We start from the raw sequence: 20,875 nt of genomic DNA on the forward strand, positions 1-20,875 counted from the left end.
AAGAAAAATCGTATTCAAAGACGTTTGAATGGTGTTCAGCGGGCTATGGCCATTCGGCCTTCTAGTCCTCTGGTAGAGCTCGAGAATAACCTCCTCAAGGAGTTAGAGATTATTTTGAATCAAGAGCATGAGTTGTGGGCTCTTAAGTCTCGAGTAAACTGGATGGTCCAAGGGGATCGAAATACTGCATTCTACCACGTGTCGACGCTAGTGAGAAGGAACAGAAATCGTATTACTGCTATTAAAAATAGTGTAGGTGACTGGATTAACGACGAGGAAGAGGTGATGGGGTTTATTCGGAATGGCTTCTGTGATATATACTCAACTTCCCATTCTTACTCTCTTAGAGATGTAAGTCATGACACAAGGAGGCTAGCCTGCCTTTCTAATGAGGAAAAGGACAGCTTGAGTCAGAGGGTAACAATTGAGGAGATAGAGGCTGGATTATGGTCTCTCAAAGCTAATAAAGCCCCTGGCCCAGATGGGCTTCATGCGGGTTTTTTTCAACATTTCTGGCCAGTGGTTGGGGGATCTGTGATTCAAGAAGTCAAGAATATCTTTGAAACGAGAACTATGCCAGAGTATCTTAATAGGACTCACATAGTCCTTATCCCAAAAATCCAAGGTCCGGAAACTTTGGGGAACTATAGGCCTATAAGCTTATGTAATACGGTGTACAAAATAGTTACGAAGATTATTGTGGCTCGTTTGAGACCGTATTTGGATAAGCTGGTGTCTCCTCTCCAAACGGCTTTTGTCCCTGGTAGAAAAGGGATTGACAATGCTGTTATAGTTCAAGAGCTCATTCATTCGATCAGTAAGAAAAAGGGAGGTTCGGGGTATATGGCAGTGAAAATAGACCTGGAGAAGGCCTATGATAAGCTTGAGTGGAGTTTTATTCGTGATGTGCTTGTGAAGATAAATTTGCCTCAGAAATTAATAGATCTTATTCTGAGCTGTGTTAGCTCCAGCTCTTCTTCTATTTTATTTAATGGGGGGAGTCTTGAACCCTTTCTTCCTACAAGGGGTATAAGGCAGGGAGACCCCTTGTCTCCTTATTTATTTATTCTTTGCATGGAATATTTGGGGCAGCTTATAGAGGAAAGATGTGGTCAGAAGCTTTGGGTTCCGGTTAAATCTTCCCAAGGTGGCATAGCCTTCTCTCATCTTATGTTTGCGGACGACATTGTTCTCTTTGCTAAGGCTGACCATATGAATTGCACAACCATCAGAGAGGTGTTAGAGGAGTTTTGTAGTGAAACGGGTCAAACCATTAGTGCAGCCAAATCTTGAGTTTATTTTTCTCCAAATGTGAACAGAGAAACGAGGGAGGCCTTTTGTGACACTCTGGGTTTTGCCTCCACTCCCAATCTTGGTAAGTATCTAGGTATTCCTATCAAGCACCCTGGCTCTTCTTCACAAGACTATAACTTCATTTTGGATAGAGTGAAGAATAAACTAGCGGGTTGGAAGGCTAAGCTTCTTTCTCCAGCGGGTCGGGCTGTGCTCATTCAGGCCTCTTCCTCTACCATCCCTGCTTATGTGATGCAGTGCAGCCTTTTGCCGAACAGAGTTCTAGAGGGTATTGATCGGGTAAACAGAAATTTTTTGTGGGGCTCGACAGATTCGGTGAGGAAAGTTCACTGGGTTGGTTGGGGGAAAGTGACCCAACCAAAAAGTGAAGGCGGTCTTGGGCTGCAAAGTGCTAGGGGGAGGAACAAGGCTCTGCTAACAAAGTTAAATTGGAGGTTCCAAACGGAAGAGGAGAGTTTATGGGCGCGAGTACTTAAAGCTAAGTATTGTTCGAATAGAAGAATTAACTCTAGGAACTCAAGCATCTTGCCAAGGTCCCAAATATGGAGAGGGATGAATAAGGGGGCAGATTTATTCCAACAAGGTGTTAGGTGGGTGATTGGAAAAGATAGTAACTTGAGCTTTTGGTATGATGCCTGGTCAAAGAAGGGATCTCTAAGGCAGCAAGTTTATGGCCCTCTGCCTCTGGGGGTTTCGGAGTGGAAGGTGAAGGATATAGCTACACCGGGGGGGTGGAGATGGGACCTTATTCCCTTTGAGCTCCCTACCTCTATTAAGCTGGAAATTCAAGCAATTCCGTATGCTTTAGCTTCTTCCAGTAGAGATAAATTAATGTGGGCAGACTCCCCTCGTGGAGATTTTAGTTTAAGCAGTGCTTATAGGATGGCTAATGGTTTGAGTCAAAACTTAGTCTTTGGCGGAAATTGGATTTGGAAACTTCAAACTCTTCCAAAGATTCAATTTTTTCTCTGGAAGTGTGCCCATAATAGCATTGGAGTTAATGGCTGTTTGTCTGCTAGGGGATTGGAGGTGGATTCTCGCTGTCCTCGGTGTTTGAAAGAAACAGAAACTATTATTCATGCTCTCCGAAACTGTGAAGTGGTGAAACCGGTGTGGGATGAGTTGGGTGCAATGGGTATTGACAGAGAATTCTTTGTTTCAAATTTGGATAATTGGATGGCCACCAATGGTAAGTATGATAAAGCGTCGAATGACAATCATCCCCCTTGGAATATAATTTTTTCATTTGCTGTGTGGGCTATTTGGAATAGTAGGAACCAATTTGTCTTCAGCAATCATTCTCAGAATCCTCATATGGCTGAAGACATAATGAGCAAAGCGGTAGAATTTTTCTTCTGCTCCTATTCGAAGAAAGGTAAACCTCTCACAGTGGTAAAACAAGTCCATTGGAGCAAACCGGATCAGGGGTGGATGAAGTTAAATACTGATGGTTCTTCGTTGGGAAACTCGGGTCTAGCTGGTGGAGGTGGTGTTATTCGAGACTGGACTGGCAGGTGGATAGTGGGGTTTTCCAGAAAAATTGGTATAGCAACGAGTTTAATGGCTGAGCTGTGGGCGATTCGGGATGGTTTGATGCTCTGCGTAGATCGGAATTTGGTTATGGTGGAGATTGAGTTGGATGCGAAATCTGTGGTGGACATGTTACGGAACTCCAATTACACTAATAACTCGCTTTCTCCTATCATTGAGGACTGCAGGAAGCTGATATCCATGATCCCTCATATCAGGATAAAACATTGTTATCGTGAAGCCAATGGAAGTGCGGACTACCTGGCAAGGAAAGGCACGGATCAAGAGCAGAGTTTCATTGTTATGGATAATCCTCCTGAGGATATGGCTGCTATTGTTGAATCTGATCTCTTTGGGGTTGGGGTGGCCAGGCGTTGTCCTGAGCTGGCTGTAGTTTCTTAGTTTTCTTTCTGTATTTCCCTTTAACCAAAAAAAAAAAAAAAAAAAAAAAAAAAAAAAAAAAAAAAAAAAGAAATTACAGATATATAACAAGCAATAGCACCACAAACTGAGGAAAGATGATGGTTGTGGTTTGTATGTGTAATGAAAGAGATGCTTACTATTGAATTCCAAAAAAAATAAAAAATAAAAAATAAAATAAAATAAACTATTCGAACTAGAGGCCTCTTTTCTGTAAGTGTATGGAATATAATGCTAAAAACAGTTTAGGTGGATGTTATTTTTTGTTTTGGTTTAGGTTTAGGTTGTTGACGTCATGTGAGACTCGTTGCTTTGGCTTATCATGACACATAGATTGTAGGCTTTCCTAGTTCTGAAGTTCAAACTCAAATAGAATCAACTGACAAGTAATTATTGGTTCCACTAGCTTGTATAATTGCTGTCCAGTGGCATTCCAAAAAAGACAGCTGATGACCCTAAAACATGTTTATGAGTCACCATTGAATTCTACATGGTGATCATTAAAAGAATCACTCTGTTCCTCTGTTTCATGACACAGATTTGTAGACATTTCTAGTTCTTAAGTACACACTAAAAGAATCAACTGACATCTCCTTCAGATGAAAAATAATCAGCCAAAACTCATTAGAAACACAAACACCCAATTAAAATTAATTTGGATGTTGCAGCATACATTATGAGCTCCCCATATATATGATATATTCATAAAATTTTGGTAACATTCAAAACATTAGAATTCTATATTTCTTAAGAACTTCAAAACATATTTACATGCCGTTTTTACCATCAGGTTCATCACTGTGACTATATTCTTAAAAAAAAAAGTTCATCTTGTGACTAATGTCTTCTCTATGCCATTGCCTTTATATACAGACTCAAATTAGAACAGGCAAGAAATGTGGAAGTCACTGCATCTACAATCAAACACAGAACTTAAGAGAAACTAATATTAAAGAACAAAGATCTTAAAGAATTCATTATGGTAGACTGTCGCTTAGGAACTGACCAAAGGCAAGGAGCAGTTCTGCCGGACCTGACCTTGAGATCCAGTCAGAACATTAAGGCCTGACATCTTCATCATTGCACGTGCAAAGTCCATTCGAAAGGTTGATCCATCGTCTGAAGCATAAGCTCTTACCAGTCTCGCAGTCTTCTCATTAGCCATTAATTGCTGATCGGCAAAAAGGAGTCCTCTCCCACTTAACAAGCTCTGATAGTAGTGAGTATCAAAACCTGCCCCAGAGGATATCGAAGATGACAATGCCTGCAAATATGACATCCCCACTGCTGACTCACTCATTTCCAATGATGCCATGGATGAAGAAGAAGGCCGAGTGGTGGTCCTATTACTGTCTTGGCATCTCATTCTCATCTCAGTTAGGAAATCAGGAGCTATAGTTGGGTCTGGCTGCCCTGTCCCCTTGAAGTTAAAGAGACGTTTCTGTATGAATTCACAGCCAATCTTCCCAATGTTATGTGCACCTTCAGATGATCAAGAAACCGATACAAACCAAAATCTTTTAAAACCCTTTTCAACTCCATAAAACAAGAGGGACAAATGAGAAAAGGAAGAGATCTAGTAACTACCTAGAAGGCTGACAGTCTCTCTTTCATCAAAACCTCTAAGGTCAAAAAGGTGAAGTGTCTGTGTTATGTTATCATCAGGTCGTGGAATTGCAGACAGTGCTTCATTGAAATATGAATGAATGCTGTCCCTCCGGCCTGTTAACACTGGATAGAAAGGGCCACCAGCCTGTGAAGTCAAGCATAGAAGACTAGAAGTTTACATCAAAGAACTCCAATAAAAAGTGTTACTAATTGAGAACTGTTCTTTATTGTCAGTTTTACTGAATTTGGAACAAGAATAGCATTTCAATTTTTTTGAAAATTTTGAAACTTTAGACCAGAAAAACCACTACAAAATAGTGCCCCATACAACTAGTTGGTTAAGTAAAGGTGACTTTAACAATTTGTTGAAACCAAAACAGAAAAATTCACTACAATCATAATCTCAATTCATTTTCTAACTTTCCCATAATCAATATGTACTTTAAAATCTTGTTGATAGGCTCTTCAACATTTAAAAATGTAAAGAGATACCAACACTTTTAAAGTCTGTTTCTTACAATTTCCCCATGTTTCATTTAAGCATCATTACCTACAAACAATCTTCGAAACTTAAGCCTTAAACTGTTGCCAAAACCCTTAAGGACCCCAAAGATTAACAAAACATTAAAAGAGAAAGAACATATTAAGATTCAGGATCAAGAACAAACCAGCATAATGCCATCTCTAGTGGCAATAGAAACAATATCAGCACATGAAACTACCCCTGGACAAGCCTTTTCAAGCTCTTCCTTGATGGAATCAATTTTATCAAAACCCCTCAAGGTCTGATTGGGTATGGCCTGCCTCTCTATGGAATGGTTTTTGTCACCGTTGCTGTCATCCAAGAGGACAGAAGCATCACAGCCCTGATCAAGAAAATCCCACACAACATTATGACCAAAAAATTAATACCTTGGAATAAATGGCAAGAAATCACAACAAGAAGATTAAATTGGAATAACAGGTCGACACTCCCAAACATCAGAACATACAATTTGCTGTCTTGATAAATCTTTAAATACAAAGCTTAAAATGCACACTAAGAACCACACTACTCACAAGAATATCAAAACAAAACTTCACAAAACTCACCTAATTCGGAATCAAAAGTCACTTTGTGGGCTATATACCAAGCAACATAAAGTAAATAAAACACCCACAACAGAAAAGAGAAAAGCCACAAATAGGAAAGAAAGAATCAATTTTTCCCCTTCTATTCTAGATAACACACCCATATCAAAACAAGAAGAAGTAGTCAATATATGACCAAGAATCGCTCAAAATCAAGAACCATATTGCCAAACCAGCATCGTAGGTAGAGAAACAAGCCCCGAAGTAAACAAAAAGAACACTCACAAATTGATAACAAATATACGCCCACATAAGAAATAAACGTTTAGAAGAGAAAAATCAATAACAAATCAATACCCAGATGAGAAAAAGACAAACCCATAATGTTAACGAGTATAGAGGCAAAAGAATCAAAATAACGAAGACCCAAAAAGTAAGAAACAGAGAAGAATCAAGAAAAAGGGGCAAACTTGTATGTAGTACCTCAATGAAGCAGTCATGGAAGAATAGACGCAGGAGAGCTGCAGAGACATTGTTATGGTCGGAGTATAAGCGAGCCATGTGAGTCCTTACAATGGACTCTGCCTGTGGACAAGTTTTATGGTAGAAATCGTACCTCAAGCCGGAGATATCCTCATTGGAAGAAGAAGCCGACTGTGTAGAAGAATAGAGAGGAGAGAGAGAGAAGGATTTGATGGTTTCGCCTCTTGGGTTGGTCCAAGATAACAAAATAGAGATCGAAAGCACCACAAAGAACCAAATGGTCATAGAGCCTGCCATTTTTCTTTCTCTTCGAGGTGAAAGAGAGAGAGAAGGAAGGAGAAAGAGCGGGAAAAAGGAGCTATGGAAGTTGGGAATGAAATGGAAAGTGATTCAGGTGACACACACCTCGCCTTATAAAGGAATCTGTGGAATGACGAATTTGACCTTAAAGTATTTGTGAAAAATAGGTAATGCCACTTGTAATATTTTAATAACATTTTCCTAACACATTTTAAGCGGTAAGTTATCATAGCTTGTTATGAATGCGCAAAAATATAATTTAAGTGTGTAAATTTAAATTAGAATTAATAATAACTTATTACTTATCATAAGGTACGGATGTTATAAATTATAACTCTTTTAATAAAAAAAAAAAAAAAAAAAAAAACCCATCATTTGTTATAAAAATTCATTATCAAAAAGACCTCAGATGGCCCAGAACCAAACTTCCTTGTCATTTTGGTCCATACAAGGCTGCATGGGATTAACGCCCATAGTAGAGTTGGACCGATGAGAATGGCTAGCCCATGGGAGAGCTAAGACCATGAGAATCAGGCTTGAATAATTGGGCTACACCCATAGGCCTAAGCAATTAAGGAAAGTTGGGGCCACGTGAGATCGTCTTTATTAAGCCGAGGCCTACTTTACAGGTTTGGTTTTTAAATTATGGGTCCGGTTAATATGTGTCCTAAGAGCACACATTAAACTATATATTTTTGGAAAAAATTTCTCAAAAATTAAAAAAGTTGTTAATGCTTTTTCAATTAAGAAATTTTTTTTTTCAAAAATAAAAAATATTGTATACCCTTAAAGTACACATTAATAAAATCCTTAAATTATTCCTTCAATACAATTACTCTCAGCTGTGGCATTCTGGTCCCACATCAACAACCCTCTGTCTCAACTCTCAAGTAAAGGATAAAGTTTTTTCAAAAAAAGAAAAAGAAAAAGAAAAAGTAAAGGATAAAGTGGGAGAGGATGAATAAATCATACCTTTTTGAATGGTCGAAAACGAAACAAGAATACACATATCAAACGCACACAAAGAGTGTGTTAAAACTTAAAAGAGACAAAAAAAGCAAGCAAGCGAAACCCCAAACCCCCAAAGCTACCAAACTTCCCATTCCAATGGCGATTCCTGTTAAAGTGTACGGACCACCCATGTCCACAGCTGTCTCCAGGGTCCTAGCTTGTCTCTATGAGAAAAATGTCGAGTTCGAGCTCATCTCCATTAACATGTCCAAGGGCGAGCACAAGAAGCCTGAGTTCCTCAAGCTCCAGGTACTTTTACAATTACATTCACACAATTCTCTCTCTCTTTTCGACAAATTAGCTATATATAATTCTGAATAACTCTTATATATACATGGTCCTGATAGTGATAATGTTACAGCCCTTTGGCCAAGTACCAGCATTTGAAGATGAGGGTATCTCCATCTTTGGTAAATTTATACCCGCAATTTCATCATTTTCATTCATTCCCTTTTCTGGGTTTCTCTCTGTTTGCAACTCCATATTATAAAATAGAATTTGTGTGTGAGTAATAGAGTCTCGAGCGATATGCCGCTACGTTTGTGACAAGTACGCGGACAAAGGAAACAAAGGACTATACGGAACAAACCCACTGGCAAAAGCATCCATAGATCAGTGGATAGAAGCAGAAGGGCAGAGCTTCAATCCACCAAGCTCAACGCTGGTGTTTCAGCTCGCATTCGCGCCTCGAATGAATATCAAGCAAGACAAAGTAGTGATCAGGCAGAACGAAGAGAAGCTGTCGAAAGTGCTTGACATCTACGAAAAGAGGCTCGGGGAGGCTAGGTTCTTGGCTGGGGATGAATTTTCTTTGGCTGATCTTTCACACTTGCCCAACACTCAGTACTTGGTCAGTGGCACTGATAAGGGCAATTTGTTCACTTCGAGGGAAAATGTGGGGAGATGGTGGGACGAGATATCGAGCCGAGACTCTTGGAAGAAGGTGGTTGATATGCAGAAGGGTGCTTAGAAAATTTGGTTGGCATTTCTTGAATAAATTGCTTCAATCCGGAGAATTTATTTTCTCCCCCTTTTTTCCTAGTTTTTTGGCTGAGTCCAAAGAGATCAATGAGATTTTGATCTCTCTATGTGTAATCTTTCAATTTCAGAACACTTAAAAGGGAAATTCAATAATTTTCTACTAGTAATATATACTCTAGCCTTTGCAATAAGTTTGTTAAAATAGGATCTTATAATCAGTAAAAGGGTTTTTAATTTAGGTAGGATTAAAAATAGGGTTTAGGAAAGTTTTAACATCACTTTATAGAAAATGAAAAAAGTTGTCAAAATATATATATATATATATTTTTTTTTTTTTTTTCCTTTTTCCATAAAAACTTTCTTTAACTGAATTCTTAATCAGTGCCCTAAGGGCATTCGTTAGCATTTTCCTTAAAAATATTAACATTAGAGCATCCACATCAGTGAGTGGAAACTCTTTGTATAATAGAAAAAACTACCATTTTTACACATTTTGAAGCAAAATTGCTCTACATCAGTACTTCCAAAATCTTGTATAATCATGTATATTTATCCACGAGCTACAGTAACCGTGAATATATACACGGTTACTGTAGCTCGTGTATACAATATTTTAATAATTTCTGGTTCGCTCGTTTTTTTCTCTCTCTTCTCCATCTGCACAACTAACCATCCCTCATCATGTTCTTTCTTCCTCTGATACACACTCCCACAGACACAAAATCAAAAATCAACTACAAACATAAAAAATCAACCACAAAATCAACAACAAAATCAACCACTAGAACAAAATCGTTTGATCGGTGATTGTGGATCGTGGATTGGAGAGGCGATTTGGATCGGTGATGTGGATCGGTGTTGATGGAGATCGGTGATGGGTTGACGGAGATCGGTGTTGATGGAGATCGGTTTTAATGGAGATCGGTGTTGATGGAGTGCTTGTGATGGTGCTTCTGGGTTGACGGAGATCGGTGGATTGGAGGGTGTTGTGGTGCTTGTGATGGCTGTGGTGTTGATAGAGTCCTTGCTCTGGTGCCTCTGGGTTTTGACCGTGAGAGAAAGAAGAAGAAAGAAGGAGAAGAAAAGAAAGAGGAAACGGCAGAGATAAAAGAAAAATAAAGAAAGAAGAAAGAAAAGCTCTGGTGCCTCTGGGTTTTGACCGTGAGAGAAAGAAGAAGAAAGAAGGGGAAGAAAAGAAAGAGGAAACGGCAGAGATAAAAGAAAAAGAAAGAAAGAAGAAAGAAAAGGATGTATTGGAAAAAGAAACGGTAGGAAAAATAATATTAAAAAAAGAATATAAAAATATTATTTATATAAAATATAGTGTATAATAGATGAACTGATGTGGGTGTTTTGTAAAAATAGATGTGTAAAATAGAAAAGGTAGCTTTTTCAGTGTAAAATAGATGATAAATTTACACGAGCTAATGTGAATGCTCTTATACTTTAAAAATGAAAATTTACCAATAATAATGATGTATTTTTCTAATTTAATTTTTTTTACACTATTCAAGATTGTTTCCTTCAATTAATGCAATAATGGATGTACAAACACAAACATAATATAATAGAGTGGAAATCATAATATCTTGTTTCTTATTCTTTAGAAAATGAGTTTTTAATCACTAAATAGTAAATAGAACCTCAAATAAGCCACAAGGCACAATCGTGATAAATCTTGTTCAACTGGAACAACTTTTTGGTACTATATCTTATGTAATATAATGTGAGGACCAAATTGAGGTTGAACAGTTTTGATTGAGTAAGGAGCATGAGCAAAGGATGAGGTCTCAAATGAGAAGTTCTGCAAAATGAGTGGCAAAGCCATCTTGGTCTCTATTAGAGCAAAGTTTTGACCAATGCATATCCTAGGACCCCCACCAAATGGGAAGAATGATGCTTGGCCCTTTGTTGCCTTTGAAATGCCTTCTGAAAATCTCTCTGGATTAAACTGTTTTGCATCTCACCCCACAGTTCATAATAATGGTGGACTAGGATTGTTGGTATAACAATCTCCACTCCAACTAGTATTATCAAATTTCCCAGCTTGGTTTCCTTGTGAACTATTCGAAGTAGCAAAGTTCCTGGTGGGTATAACCTCAGAGCCTCATTCAATATCATGGTTACCTATGTCATGGATAACCAACTATTACCAAAGTGCATTTTTTAGAGAATTTAGTAAAATAAAATAAAATAAGTTCATTAAATTTTCCTCTTGAAGAGTATATGAGAGATTTTGAAGCTCATTTATGATAGATAAAATTTGAAACAAGATTTATTACTCAATCTACAAACCTAATAAAATTTGAGGTTTGCACTCAAATCAGTGGTCTATAGATTATACTACCATGTACCAACTCTAACAAAAAATGAGTATGCTGACTATCATGAGCTCAATAGAAAATGGCTTTTACTCAATCAATTAACAAATATTAACATGAATTTTCATGGATGTGAATATTTCAACTTCAAAAGACATTACATATAAATTTTATAGGAAAATAAAGAAAAATTAGAATCTTTAGGGAATACTTACAATTTTAAGATGATTTAACCCATCAAAGTCAGGTTTGTTCTTACCAAAGACTTGCAAAAACTCTTCTCTTGCACGAGCATGCCAATTTGGATACTTACTCAACAAAACCATTGTCCAAACAAGTAAAACCGAGGTTGTCTCTTCCCCAGCAAAGTAGAAAACCTTAAATTCCTAAATTACATCCTTAATACTCATTCCGACACTCTTCTTGTTACCAAATTCCTTAATCTCTCTAGAATTCAATTCCATAAGTATGCCTAATAAGTCATCATTTCTGCCTTTGTCAACCTTCTTCCTTTTGTTAATGATTCCCATTAGTAAGTCTCGTACTTCTCTTTCAATTTCCTTCATCCTCCTGGATGTCTTAGTTAGTAAAAACCTGCATGCATAAATATTAGCTATTAGTAAATTGTGAAGATTGAAAACACAGAAACAAAAATTGTATTAATTATAATGTGATGATCTTTGTTAATTTTTGTGTTTGATGAGATGTTCAGGAAAGTAGGTTATAACCAATTTCCTTTCTAAATAAACAGTAAAATTTGGAATTTTATTTTTCATTGGAGGCACGGTTTTAAAAACCGAACAGGACCGACTGGTTCAACTAGGAACCAGAATCAATCCTATCCGGTAAAATCACCCAAAATTGGTCAAAAGCCGAGTTAAACTAAGAACTGGGGCCAAAATCAATTTTTTGACCACACCAATTTTTAAAACCATGATTAGACTTCAGATGCATGAGAATTTTTATTTGGAAGGTGGGTGAAGCAAAAGTTGAAATTCATTGAAAGCTTGTTATATTAAAAAATAGCACATTCCTATAAATTTTTTTTTTAAAAAAAAACACATATATTTTTAATAGATACGATAGAATTTCAACCTATATAACATATAAACTAAATTGTAATTGGTTAATCCTATCTCAATAAAAATCAAATTTGACTTCTTTTTTTTTTTTTTTGGTTGGGTAAGAAACCAAACTTGACTAAATTTCAAAGTTGAATGTTTAATTTCTACCTTAGTCCTGGAAAGTATACAGATTGTCCTACTTTTACAATGAGTTATGCTTGCTCTTTTTAGAGTTGAAATATTCTTCTTCCTTCTTTATAGCTACGTCCAAATGTTGTTCTTGAAATCACATTGCTTGACAACTTTTCAAGAGAAGGCATTACGTCTAACTCACAGAATCCATCTTCAGAGATCAGCCTCTCCTATTGGCTAATCATATTGTTGGGTTAAAATGAATTGACCTCTTGTAAATTAATTAATTAATTACCCAAGTTAATTAATTATGTTCAATTACATGCAATAGCGTGGTAGCACAAACAAATCACTGATTATACTAAATGCAACAGAAAATAAATTTGACACAATTGATTTGTTTACAAATGGGGAAAACCACCGAGGCAAAACCCCACCGGGTGATTTTAAGATCACCACTACCAAGAATCCACTATTATCAATCACAAGCGGTTACAAGTATAAGGAATCTTACCAAACCCTTTGGCCTATCCCGAATTACCAACCTACAGTTGAACCCTTATCCCAATACCCAATTGGACTTGTATTGTAGCGACAATCTTTTCGTTCAATGCACGAATCCCAGTACATGACTACCTCCAGCAACTTGAAGAGGTTGTTTCCTGCAAAATTCTTTAGTTCATCAGCAATGAAGATCAGGAAGCTCCTTGGTCACAAAACTCTTGGCGTAAAGACGCAATAGCTTCTTCAGAGAGAATAATGAACTAGGTCACTATCTGCATGCATTCTCCATGTATGACGGCCTTTAAAATAAGCCATATATATGTCTACAGTTGTGAGAAAAGAAATCCAACATATACACATCAACTTGGGCCAAAAATCATATCTGAAAATTCTGATTCCATATGTCTCGACAAAAACAGCTTGTGTCGAGTTTCGACTTTAAATCTCGATAGAAGTCTTTCTGTCAAGATTGTTGTTGAGCTTTAATGAACAGCTCTTCTTCACTTGTTTCTTAGTCAAATCTTCATGACTTTTGATAATTCCTTGGAGATCAGTAGGTTGATAAGTCTCGAGCGCTGATGATCTTGGGGTTGGATCCTGAAAACAAACACTAAATCAGAGGAGACCGGTGGGGCCGGCCAAAAGTCCTCCGATGATGAAGTTAGCGAATTTGGAATTCTCAGTGATAAGGAAGTGACTTCTGAAAATAAAATGTCTGAATGCCTTACCTTCTCATCGAAGAATGCTTATTTAGCATGTGTGGAGCGGTTTTGTTTAATAACCGTTCCTAATGTCGAGGAGTCCGGAGAATTTAGAGGTAACTTCCATAACCGTCATGGAAGTTACCTTAGTTGGACGGCTCGTTCCATAGTAGTTAATGGAGAATTTGGCACTTAGTAGTTCAATCCAATGAACTCGTCCATCTTTCATTAAGGACGGACGAGACTATCAAGGACGGCTCGTCCTTGTCCAAATGATTAAGGATGGATAAGCTTCCCATGGGATCTTGTCCGTCCAAAGACGGACGAGGTTAACAAGGACGCTTGGGACGATCACCTCGTTTGCCTAGTTCGCCCTAGCTGGTCTTTCATTGGATGAGCCATATGGACGAGTTCAGGAGTTGGTGTTTTTTGTGACACCATCAGTTGCCCCCTTGTCCATGTGGGTCGTCCAACGAGTTAGGTGAGCTGCCGACACGTCCTTGGACGTACATAACTGGTCAATAAATCAATGCGCCACGTGTTATTTTTTTATTGGCAACTGATCTCATCAATTTAGTTTTCCAAGGTAGGTGTCCATGTCATTTTCGTATTGGTGGTGTCATTTCAAATGCCCAGATCAGCATCCTATAAATAGTGGAATACCTCCCTTAACCCTTCTCATTTCAGAAATTTTCTTCCTTGACATCCATCGTCTAAAGCCTCGTCTAGGAGTTTCTCTGCATCTAGAGTCCTCTTCCGTCTAGAGCCAGGTATTCTTCTTCTCTCCGTCTTTAGGTTCTGAGTTTCTTTTGTCAAAAATGTCAGTCGCTTCTTCGTCTACTGATAGCCTTGATAAGGCTATAGACGAGTATTATGAGGATAGTAGTGATAGGTCTAGTTCTAGCAGTACTAGTGACGTTAGTGGAGGAAGTACGGACGAGAATTATTCTTCTGGGGCCCCTGGGTTTCCTATTGAAGTCGTCCAGGAGCAACTTAGGAGAGCTTCTGGCTCTCAAGCTGGCTCCCCGTCCAGCGTCCCTCCGTCTAATCCGACGGACGAGGAGGAGACCGTCTTTAGTTGTGCAGTAAGTGTTCATTCCAAGACGGATGAACAAAGACTAAATAATCTTAAATCTTGGTATCAAATTTCGGACGAGTTTAACCCTAGGCTGCCCGTCCGTGGAGAGTGGTGTTGTAATCCTCGTTTTGGAATAGGCGTCTATAAAGCTTATTTCCTGGGTGGCCTTAGGTTTCCATTAAATGTATTTGCTAGATAGTTGTTAGTCAAGTTAGGTTTAGGTGTCTGTCAATTTAATCTTAATGCTTGGAGATTAGTTATCTCCATGCAAATTTTGTGGAGGGAAGTTTTTGGTGGGGATCGTCCTCTCACTGTGGACGAGTTCCTTTATTGTTATAAACCTTCCGAAATAAGTCAGTCTGAGGGTTTTTACCAGTTCACTGCTAGGGGGAATAATTGTAGGTTAATCAAGTCCCTAACTTCGTCTGATAGAAAATGGAAGACGGAATACATCTTTGTCTCCGATTTCTAGGCGGGGAACCCTGTGGACGTTGGCAGGGATCCCTTTCCTCCTTATACTGGGGACTTAGGGAACCTTCGTCCTGAAGGTACGTCCCTTCCCCTTGTTTATCTTTCTCTTTCTATTTGATCTATTTGCAACTTCTAACCTTTGTTTACTCATTGTGTTGTAGCTGCCAAGCGTCTGTCTTTAAGCAAATTTCATCGTGACCGCGTCCACAGGGCTCGTCTTCACACAGACAGGAGTTTTCGTTCTCTAGTCACTCTTAGACGTTTTTCCAGGTGGGGTTTGGGTCCTGAGCCATCAGACGAGGCTATTGCACACGAGGTTACTTTGTACAAAAGTAAGTTTTAAGCTAAGGGGTTTTTTTTTTTTTGAAAATTCTATGTTATACATTCCTTATCTATTTATTATCTCATTTTAGGAATGTCAACAATGAAAGAAAACAAAGGGAAAGAAGTTGTGGGTGAGGGAAAACGTCTTGAGGCTCAGCCTCAGGATCGTCCTGATGTTCAAACACAGGTTTGTCCTACAGCTGGGGATAAGAGAAAGTTCTTGCCAAAAAACATTGATTTAGAAGGGCTCCCCAGTCGTCGAGACAAAAGAGTGAAGCACGGCTCGTCCAAGGTGGTTAAGTCTAAACCTCCCCAGTCTCAACCTTCCATCCAGATAGTTGATGTGGACTCTTCCACTCCGATTGAGTCCACCCCGTCTAAAACTCCTCCATCTAAGATTCCTTTGTCTATGTCAACTATACCTGGCTCGTCCCAGCCTTCTACAAACATCATTGAAAATGAAGATCTAGCTTGGGAGTGTTTTCAGATGGCTGTCTTGGACGAAGAAATAAACATGTGTTATAACATGGGCTTAAAGGAGTTTGAACACTCTGGCGTCCATAACCTCTTTAAGGTATGTTCATATTCCTTTCTCGTCCTTGTTCATTTAACAATTTTTCTTCGTTTAACCATCCTCTGTTTTTTACCTATTTATAGGCCATGTCAAAGTTTATGGCAGCATCCAGACAGGCAATAGAACTGGACAAGACGAGGATCTTGTTGGAGACAAGGATTCAAGAAGTGAATGCCGACTACAAAAAATGGGCTAGGGTTGCTGCAAAAGCTAAGGAGGAAGTCACTGAGCATAAAAAGCTGATCGAGGAGCTAAGGACTGATGCACTGGAGAAAGATACTCGTATTGACCATTTGCAAAAGATGAACAACGAGCTAAGTGCTCGTCTCTCCAAGGCAAAAGAGGACGCTATGGCTGAATTCAAGTCGTCCAAAGTGTAGACGAACACCCTGGATCGTAATTATGCAACTGGTTTTGAGGACTTCAGAATGGATGCTATTGAGAACTTCCCTAAAGTTGACTTTAGCTCAATCAAACTTAACCTTGCTACTGCCACTAGTTCTCTTATTCAGACCGGTTCTGATGACGTCAATCTAGAAGACGATGCCAGCACTCAGCCACCCCAAGACGACCCCAATGACAATGCCCCCTCTTCTTAAGGACGAGACTTTCACTCTTAAACAATCTTTGTATTTGTTTTCCTTTTATTTGGTTTTTGTTTGGTCCTCTGTTTTGGGACCTTTTTATGTAACCAAAGTACACTTGCCTCGTCCATGGTTTTAGGACGGGTTTTTTAAACAATCATTTCAGTTTTTTGACTTAACAAGGGCTTTTGGTCGTAGGACGTCCACCCTTTAAATGAATGAAAGTTTATTTTCTCTGTATCGACGAGTGCTATTATGCTGTTATTTATATCAACTCCAGCTTTGGCTCGTCCATGGCGAAAATATATATATTCTTCATATTATTTTGGTTAGTCTAACTCGTCTTTGCAGGCAGTATTTTTATTCAACTTTATTCATCTCAAGACTTACAAACTGATTCTACATACTATCCAATTTCTTTTGCCTAACTTTTCACTCGTCCAGAGGTTGGATTGTTTTAGTTGGCTTTTGATTCTCGCCTTTAAATTGGACGAAAATGCTCTATAAGGCTTTTCCTCGTCCATGAGTTGGACAAGTGTGCCTAAGTTTTTTCCTTGTTTTACTCAGGAAAATTTAGACGTTACATCTCTGCGTCCAGAGAATTTATTCGTCTTGAATCTTTCAGGCCCCTTGTGGGTTAGCTTGGACGAAAATAGCATGGAGATTTAAAATTCACACAACATTTTGTACATAACATAAATATCGTTTACAAATAAGGCATATGCATACTAATGCCTTTTTATTTAATAAGTACAAACTCCATAACTTCGTCCATAATCATAACACAACATAATAAATAATAAAGTAGTAGTATCAAACACAAACAACATCAAACATAAGTAGAACGTAAGTAGACGGACAAGGTCCAAGCTCGTCTATAGTAATACTTCGTCCAGGTTTACTTTTACTGATAGTACCTTCTCAGGTGCTCCACATTCCAAGGATGTTCCAATTTTCTTCCGTCCAGGGCCTCCAAGTAGTAGGATCCTTGCCTTTTATAGTTGATAACTCTATAGGGTCCTTCCCAATTTGGGCCCAATTTCCCATGTGCTGGGTTTTTGGTTGACAAAAAGACCTTTCTCACGACAAGATCTCCTATGTTGAAACGCCTTGGCTTCACCATTGCATCATACTGCCTAGCCATGAGGTTCTTGTACTTTGCTGCCCTGTGCTCTGCATCTACCCTTACCTCGTCTATCAGATCGAGGTTCAAACGGAATTGCTCCTCATTATCCTTATCTTGATACATCATCACCCTGTGATTGGCCATATGTACTTCTGCAGGTATGACTGCTTCGCTTCCATAGGCTAGCTTGAAAGGAGTCTCCCCCGTAGGGGTTCTCACTGTGGTCCTGTACGCCCATAGAACACTTGGTAACTCATCTGGCCATACTCCCTTTGCCCCCTCAAGCCGAGTCTTGATGATTTTCAACAAGGATCGGTTTGCAACTTCAGCTTGGCCATTGTCTTGGGGGTGTGCAGGTAAGGAATAATGATTTTGAATTCCGAAGTGTACGCAGAAGTCCTTGAAGAGTGCATTGTCAAATTGTCATCCGTTATCAGACACCAATACCTTGGGCACTCCAAATCTGCACACAATGTTCTTCCACACGAAATTTTTCACATTTTGTTGTGTGATATTTGCTAACGGTTCAGCTTCCACCCATTTGGTGAAATAATCGATGCCCACTACTAGAAACTTCATCTGCCTTGTGCCCAGAGGGAAGGGACCCAAAATGTCTAGTCCCCATTGTGCAAAAGGCCACGGTGCCATCATCAGGGTGAGGTACTCTGATGGTTGCCTGTGGACGTTACTAAACCGTTGGCATTGGTCGCAGACCTTGACATATGCTTTAGCATCAACTTGCATATTTGGCCAATAATACCCCGCACGGACGACCTTGTGGGTAAGTGACCTAGCTCCTGAGTGATTGCCACACGCTCCTTCATGAACTTCTCTCAGTACGTAGTTTGCTTCGTCCGGAGCCAAGCATCTAAGATAAGGTTGAGAAAAACCTCTCTTGTATAGCACTTCGTCCATAAGAACATACCTAGCCTATCTCACCCTCAACTTCCTAGCTTCGTCCTTCTCTTCTGATAGTCGTCCATCTTTCAATTATGATATAATCGGGGTCATCCAATTTCCTCTGCTCTCCACCTGTTGTACTTCTGGGATATCAATACTTGGCATATACTGAATTTCATCAAATTTGTCCATAGATTCATTTGCTGAGGCTTCTTTTGCTATGGTATCAGCTTCCACGTTCTCTTCCCTTGGGATTTGAACAAAGTCAACTTTTTCAAATCTTTTCATTAGGCGCATCACCCTACTAAGGTATTTCCTCATCCGTTCTTCCTTTGCTTCATACATCCCATTCACTTGCCCCATGATCAACTGTGAATCCCCCAAGACGAGTATAAACTTGGCTTCCACAGACTTGGCCAATTCTAGCCCTTTGAGAAGGGCTTCATACTCGACTTCATTGTTAGTTACTTGGTACTGCAGACGAACCTTTTGTTTCAGTTTGTCTCCTTTTAGGGAATGTAGGACCACACCAATTCCACCTGCATGCCGTGTAGATAAACCATCCACATGGACGATCCATCTCTTACTGTCTCCTGCTTCATCATGACTTGGGGTAAATTCCGCAATGAAATCTGCTAGGGCTTGAGCTTTTATGGCATGCCTTGGTTGATATCTAATGTCAAACTTACTGAGCTCTACAGCCCACTGGATTAATCGTCCTGCAGCTTCCAGTCTATTCATTGCCTTCTTGAGCAGATGATCTGTCATGACATTAATGACATGTGCTTGGAAATAATGCCTCAGCTTCCTGGAAGCAGTTATCAATGCGAAGGCTAATTTCTCCATTTGTGGATACTGTCCTTCCGCTTCCCTCAATGCCTTACTTGTATAGTACACAGGTCTTTGCACTTTATCTTCTTCTCTTATCAATGCTGAACTCACAGCATGCGGGGTTACTGCTAAGTATAAATACAACTCATCTCTCACCACGGACAGACTCAGCAAAGGAGCCATGGTAAGGTATGTCTTCAGGTCTTCGAAAGCTCTCTGACACTCATCGGTCCATTCGAATGCTTTTCTAAGAACCTTAAAAAATGGCAAACATTTGTCAGTGGCTTTAGAAACAAACCTGTTAAGTGCAGCAACTCGTCCAGTGAAGGATTGGATTTCTTTGGTATTTTGCTGAGGCTTCATGTCCAGTATTGCTTGAATTTTATCAGGATTTGCTTCAATTCCCCTGTGGGAGACCATAAGTCCAAGGAATTTCCCTAATGATACTCCTAAAGCACATTTGATAGGATTCAGCTTCATGTGATACTGTCTCAGTGTGTCAAATGTCTCCTGCAAGTCATCTAGATGCCTTCCCTCATTCTAACTATTCACCAGCATGTCATCTACGTAGACTTCCACATTCCGCCCAATCTGCGGACGGAACATGTGGTTGACCAATCTCCGATATGTCGCCCCTGCATTCTTTAAGCCAAAGGGCATCACCTTATAACAGAATAAGCCTTGACTGGTGACAAAGGATGTTTTCTCTTGGTCTACCTCGTCCATCTTTATCTGATTGTATCCAAAGAAAGCATCCATGAAGCTAAGCAACTTGTGGCCCGCAGTGGAGTCTACCAACTGGTCAATGCATGGCAGCAGGTAACTATCCTTGGGACAAGCCTTGTTTAAATCAGTGAAATCTACGCACATTCTCCATTTGCTGTTTGCCTTTTTGACCATTACTACATTGGCCAACCAATCCGGATAGTACACTTCTCGAATAAACTTCGCCACAATCAACTTTTGAACTTCGTCTTTGATAGCATCATCTCTTTTAGGGGCAAACACCCTCTTCTTTTGTTGCACTGGCTTGGAGGAAGGACATACATTCAGACGGTGGGTAATGACACTAGGGTCTATACCCGGCATGTCTTCATGACTCCAAGCAAACACATCAATATTTTTCTTCAAAAATTGGACGAGGTCCTTCTTAATCTTTTCTTCTAGATCTGCTCCAACCCTGGTACACCTCTCAGGGTTATTTTCATCCAAGAAAATATCTTCCAATGCTTCGATAGGCTCTGCTACAACTCTCTTTTCCTCAATATTCATGGCTTGAACTTGTTCGTCCATGGCCAACATGGCCAGGTAACATTCTCTTGCTGTTAGTTGGTCTCCTTGTACCTGCCCTACTCCGTGTTCTGTTGGAAACTTGACTGATAAGTGGTAAGTAGAGGTAACAGCCTTCCAACTATTTAAAGTTGGTCTTCCAATTATGGCGTTGTAGGAGGATGAACAATCTACCACAAGGAAGTTCACATTCTTGGTGATTTGTCGTGGGTATGCCCCACTACCATTAATAAGGAAATAGTACCCACGGGTTGTAC

The 20,875-nt window shown here is 39.3% G+C and overlaps 2 protein-coding genes and 1 pseudogene across 2 annotated transcripts; 1 reads left to right on the forward strand and 2 right to left on the reverse strand.

Moving 5' to 3' along the window:
* Nucleotides 1-3,946: 3,946 nt before the first annotated feature.
* Nucleotides 3,947-6,793, reverse strand: LOC126712498 (putative Peroxidase 48). The gene is made up of 4 exons (XM_050411843.1): nucleotides 6,427-6,793; nucleotides 5,541-5,738; nucleotides 4,852-5,017; nucleotides 3,947-4,746 (listed from the first exon to the last, which is right to left on the reverse strand). Exons 1-4 carry the CDS (start codon nucleotides 6,721-6,723, stop codon nucleotides 4,259-4,261), a joined length of 1,149 nt encoding a protein of 382 aa, XP_050267800.1. The 5' UTR covers nucleotides 6,724-6,793; the 3' UTR covers nucleotides 3,947-4,258.
* Nucleotides 6,794-7,719: 926 nt separating this feature from the next.
* Nucleotides 7,720-8,887, forward strand: LOC126712499 (glutathione S-transferase-like). The gene is made up of 3 exons (XM_050411844.1): nucleotides 7,720-7,986; nucleotides 8,099-8,147; nucleotides 8,253-8,887. The coding sequence occupies exons 1-3, from the start codon at nucleotides 7,834-7,836 to the stop codon at nucleotides 8,705-8,707; spliced, it is 657 nt and encodes a 218-aa protein (XP_050267801.1). The 5' UTR covers nucleotides 7,720-7,833; the 3' UTR covers nucleotides 8,708-8,887.
* Nucleotides 8,888-10,423: 1,536 nt separating this feature from the next.
* LOC126695198 (cytochrome P450 CYP72A219-like) overlaps nucleotides 10,424-20,875 on the reverse strand; it is a 36,191-nt pseudogene continuing 25,739 nt past the window's right edge.

Source organism: Quercus robur, chromosome 2 (assembly GCF_932294415.1).
Source record: "Quercus robur chromosome 2, dhQueRobu3.1, whole genome shotgun sequence".
Taxonomy (NCBI): domain Eukaryota; kingdom Viridiplantae; phylum Streptophyta; class Magnoliopsida; order Fagales; family Fagaceae; genus Quercus; species Quercus robur.

Excerpts from the sequence above, each read along its gene's own strand:
- LOC126712498 (XM_050411843.1), bottom strand. The coding sequence starts at position 6,723 with ATGGCAGGCTCTATGACCATTTGGTTCTTTGTGGTGCTTTCGATCTCT. Across the intron at positions 5,739-6,426 it reads TCCATGACTGCTTCATTGAG|GGCTGTGATGCTTCTGTCCT; the intron begins GTACTACATACA and ends TTTCTTGATCAG. Across the intron at positions 4,747-4,851 it reads AGAGACTGTCAGCCTTCTAG|GTGCACATAACATTGGGAAG; the intron begins GTAGTTACTAGA and ends GATCATCTGAAG.
- LOC126712499 (XM_050411844.1), top strand. The coding sequence starts at position 7,834 with ATGGCGATTCCTGTTAAAGTGTACGGACCACCCATGTCCACAGCTGTC. Across the intron at positions 7,987-8,098 it reads CTGAGTTCCTCAAGCTCCAG|CCCTTTGGCCAAGTACCAGC; the intron begins GTACTTTTACAA and ends ATAATGTTACAG. Across the intron at positions 8,148-8,252 it reads TGAGGGTATCTCCATCTTTG|AGTCTCGAGCGATATGCCGC; the intron begins GTAAATTTATAC and ends TGTGAGTAATAG.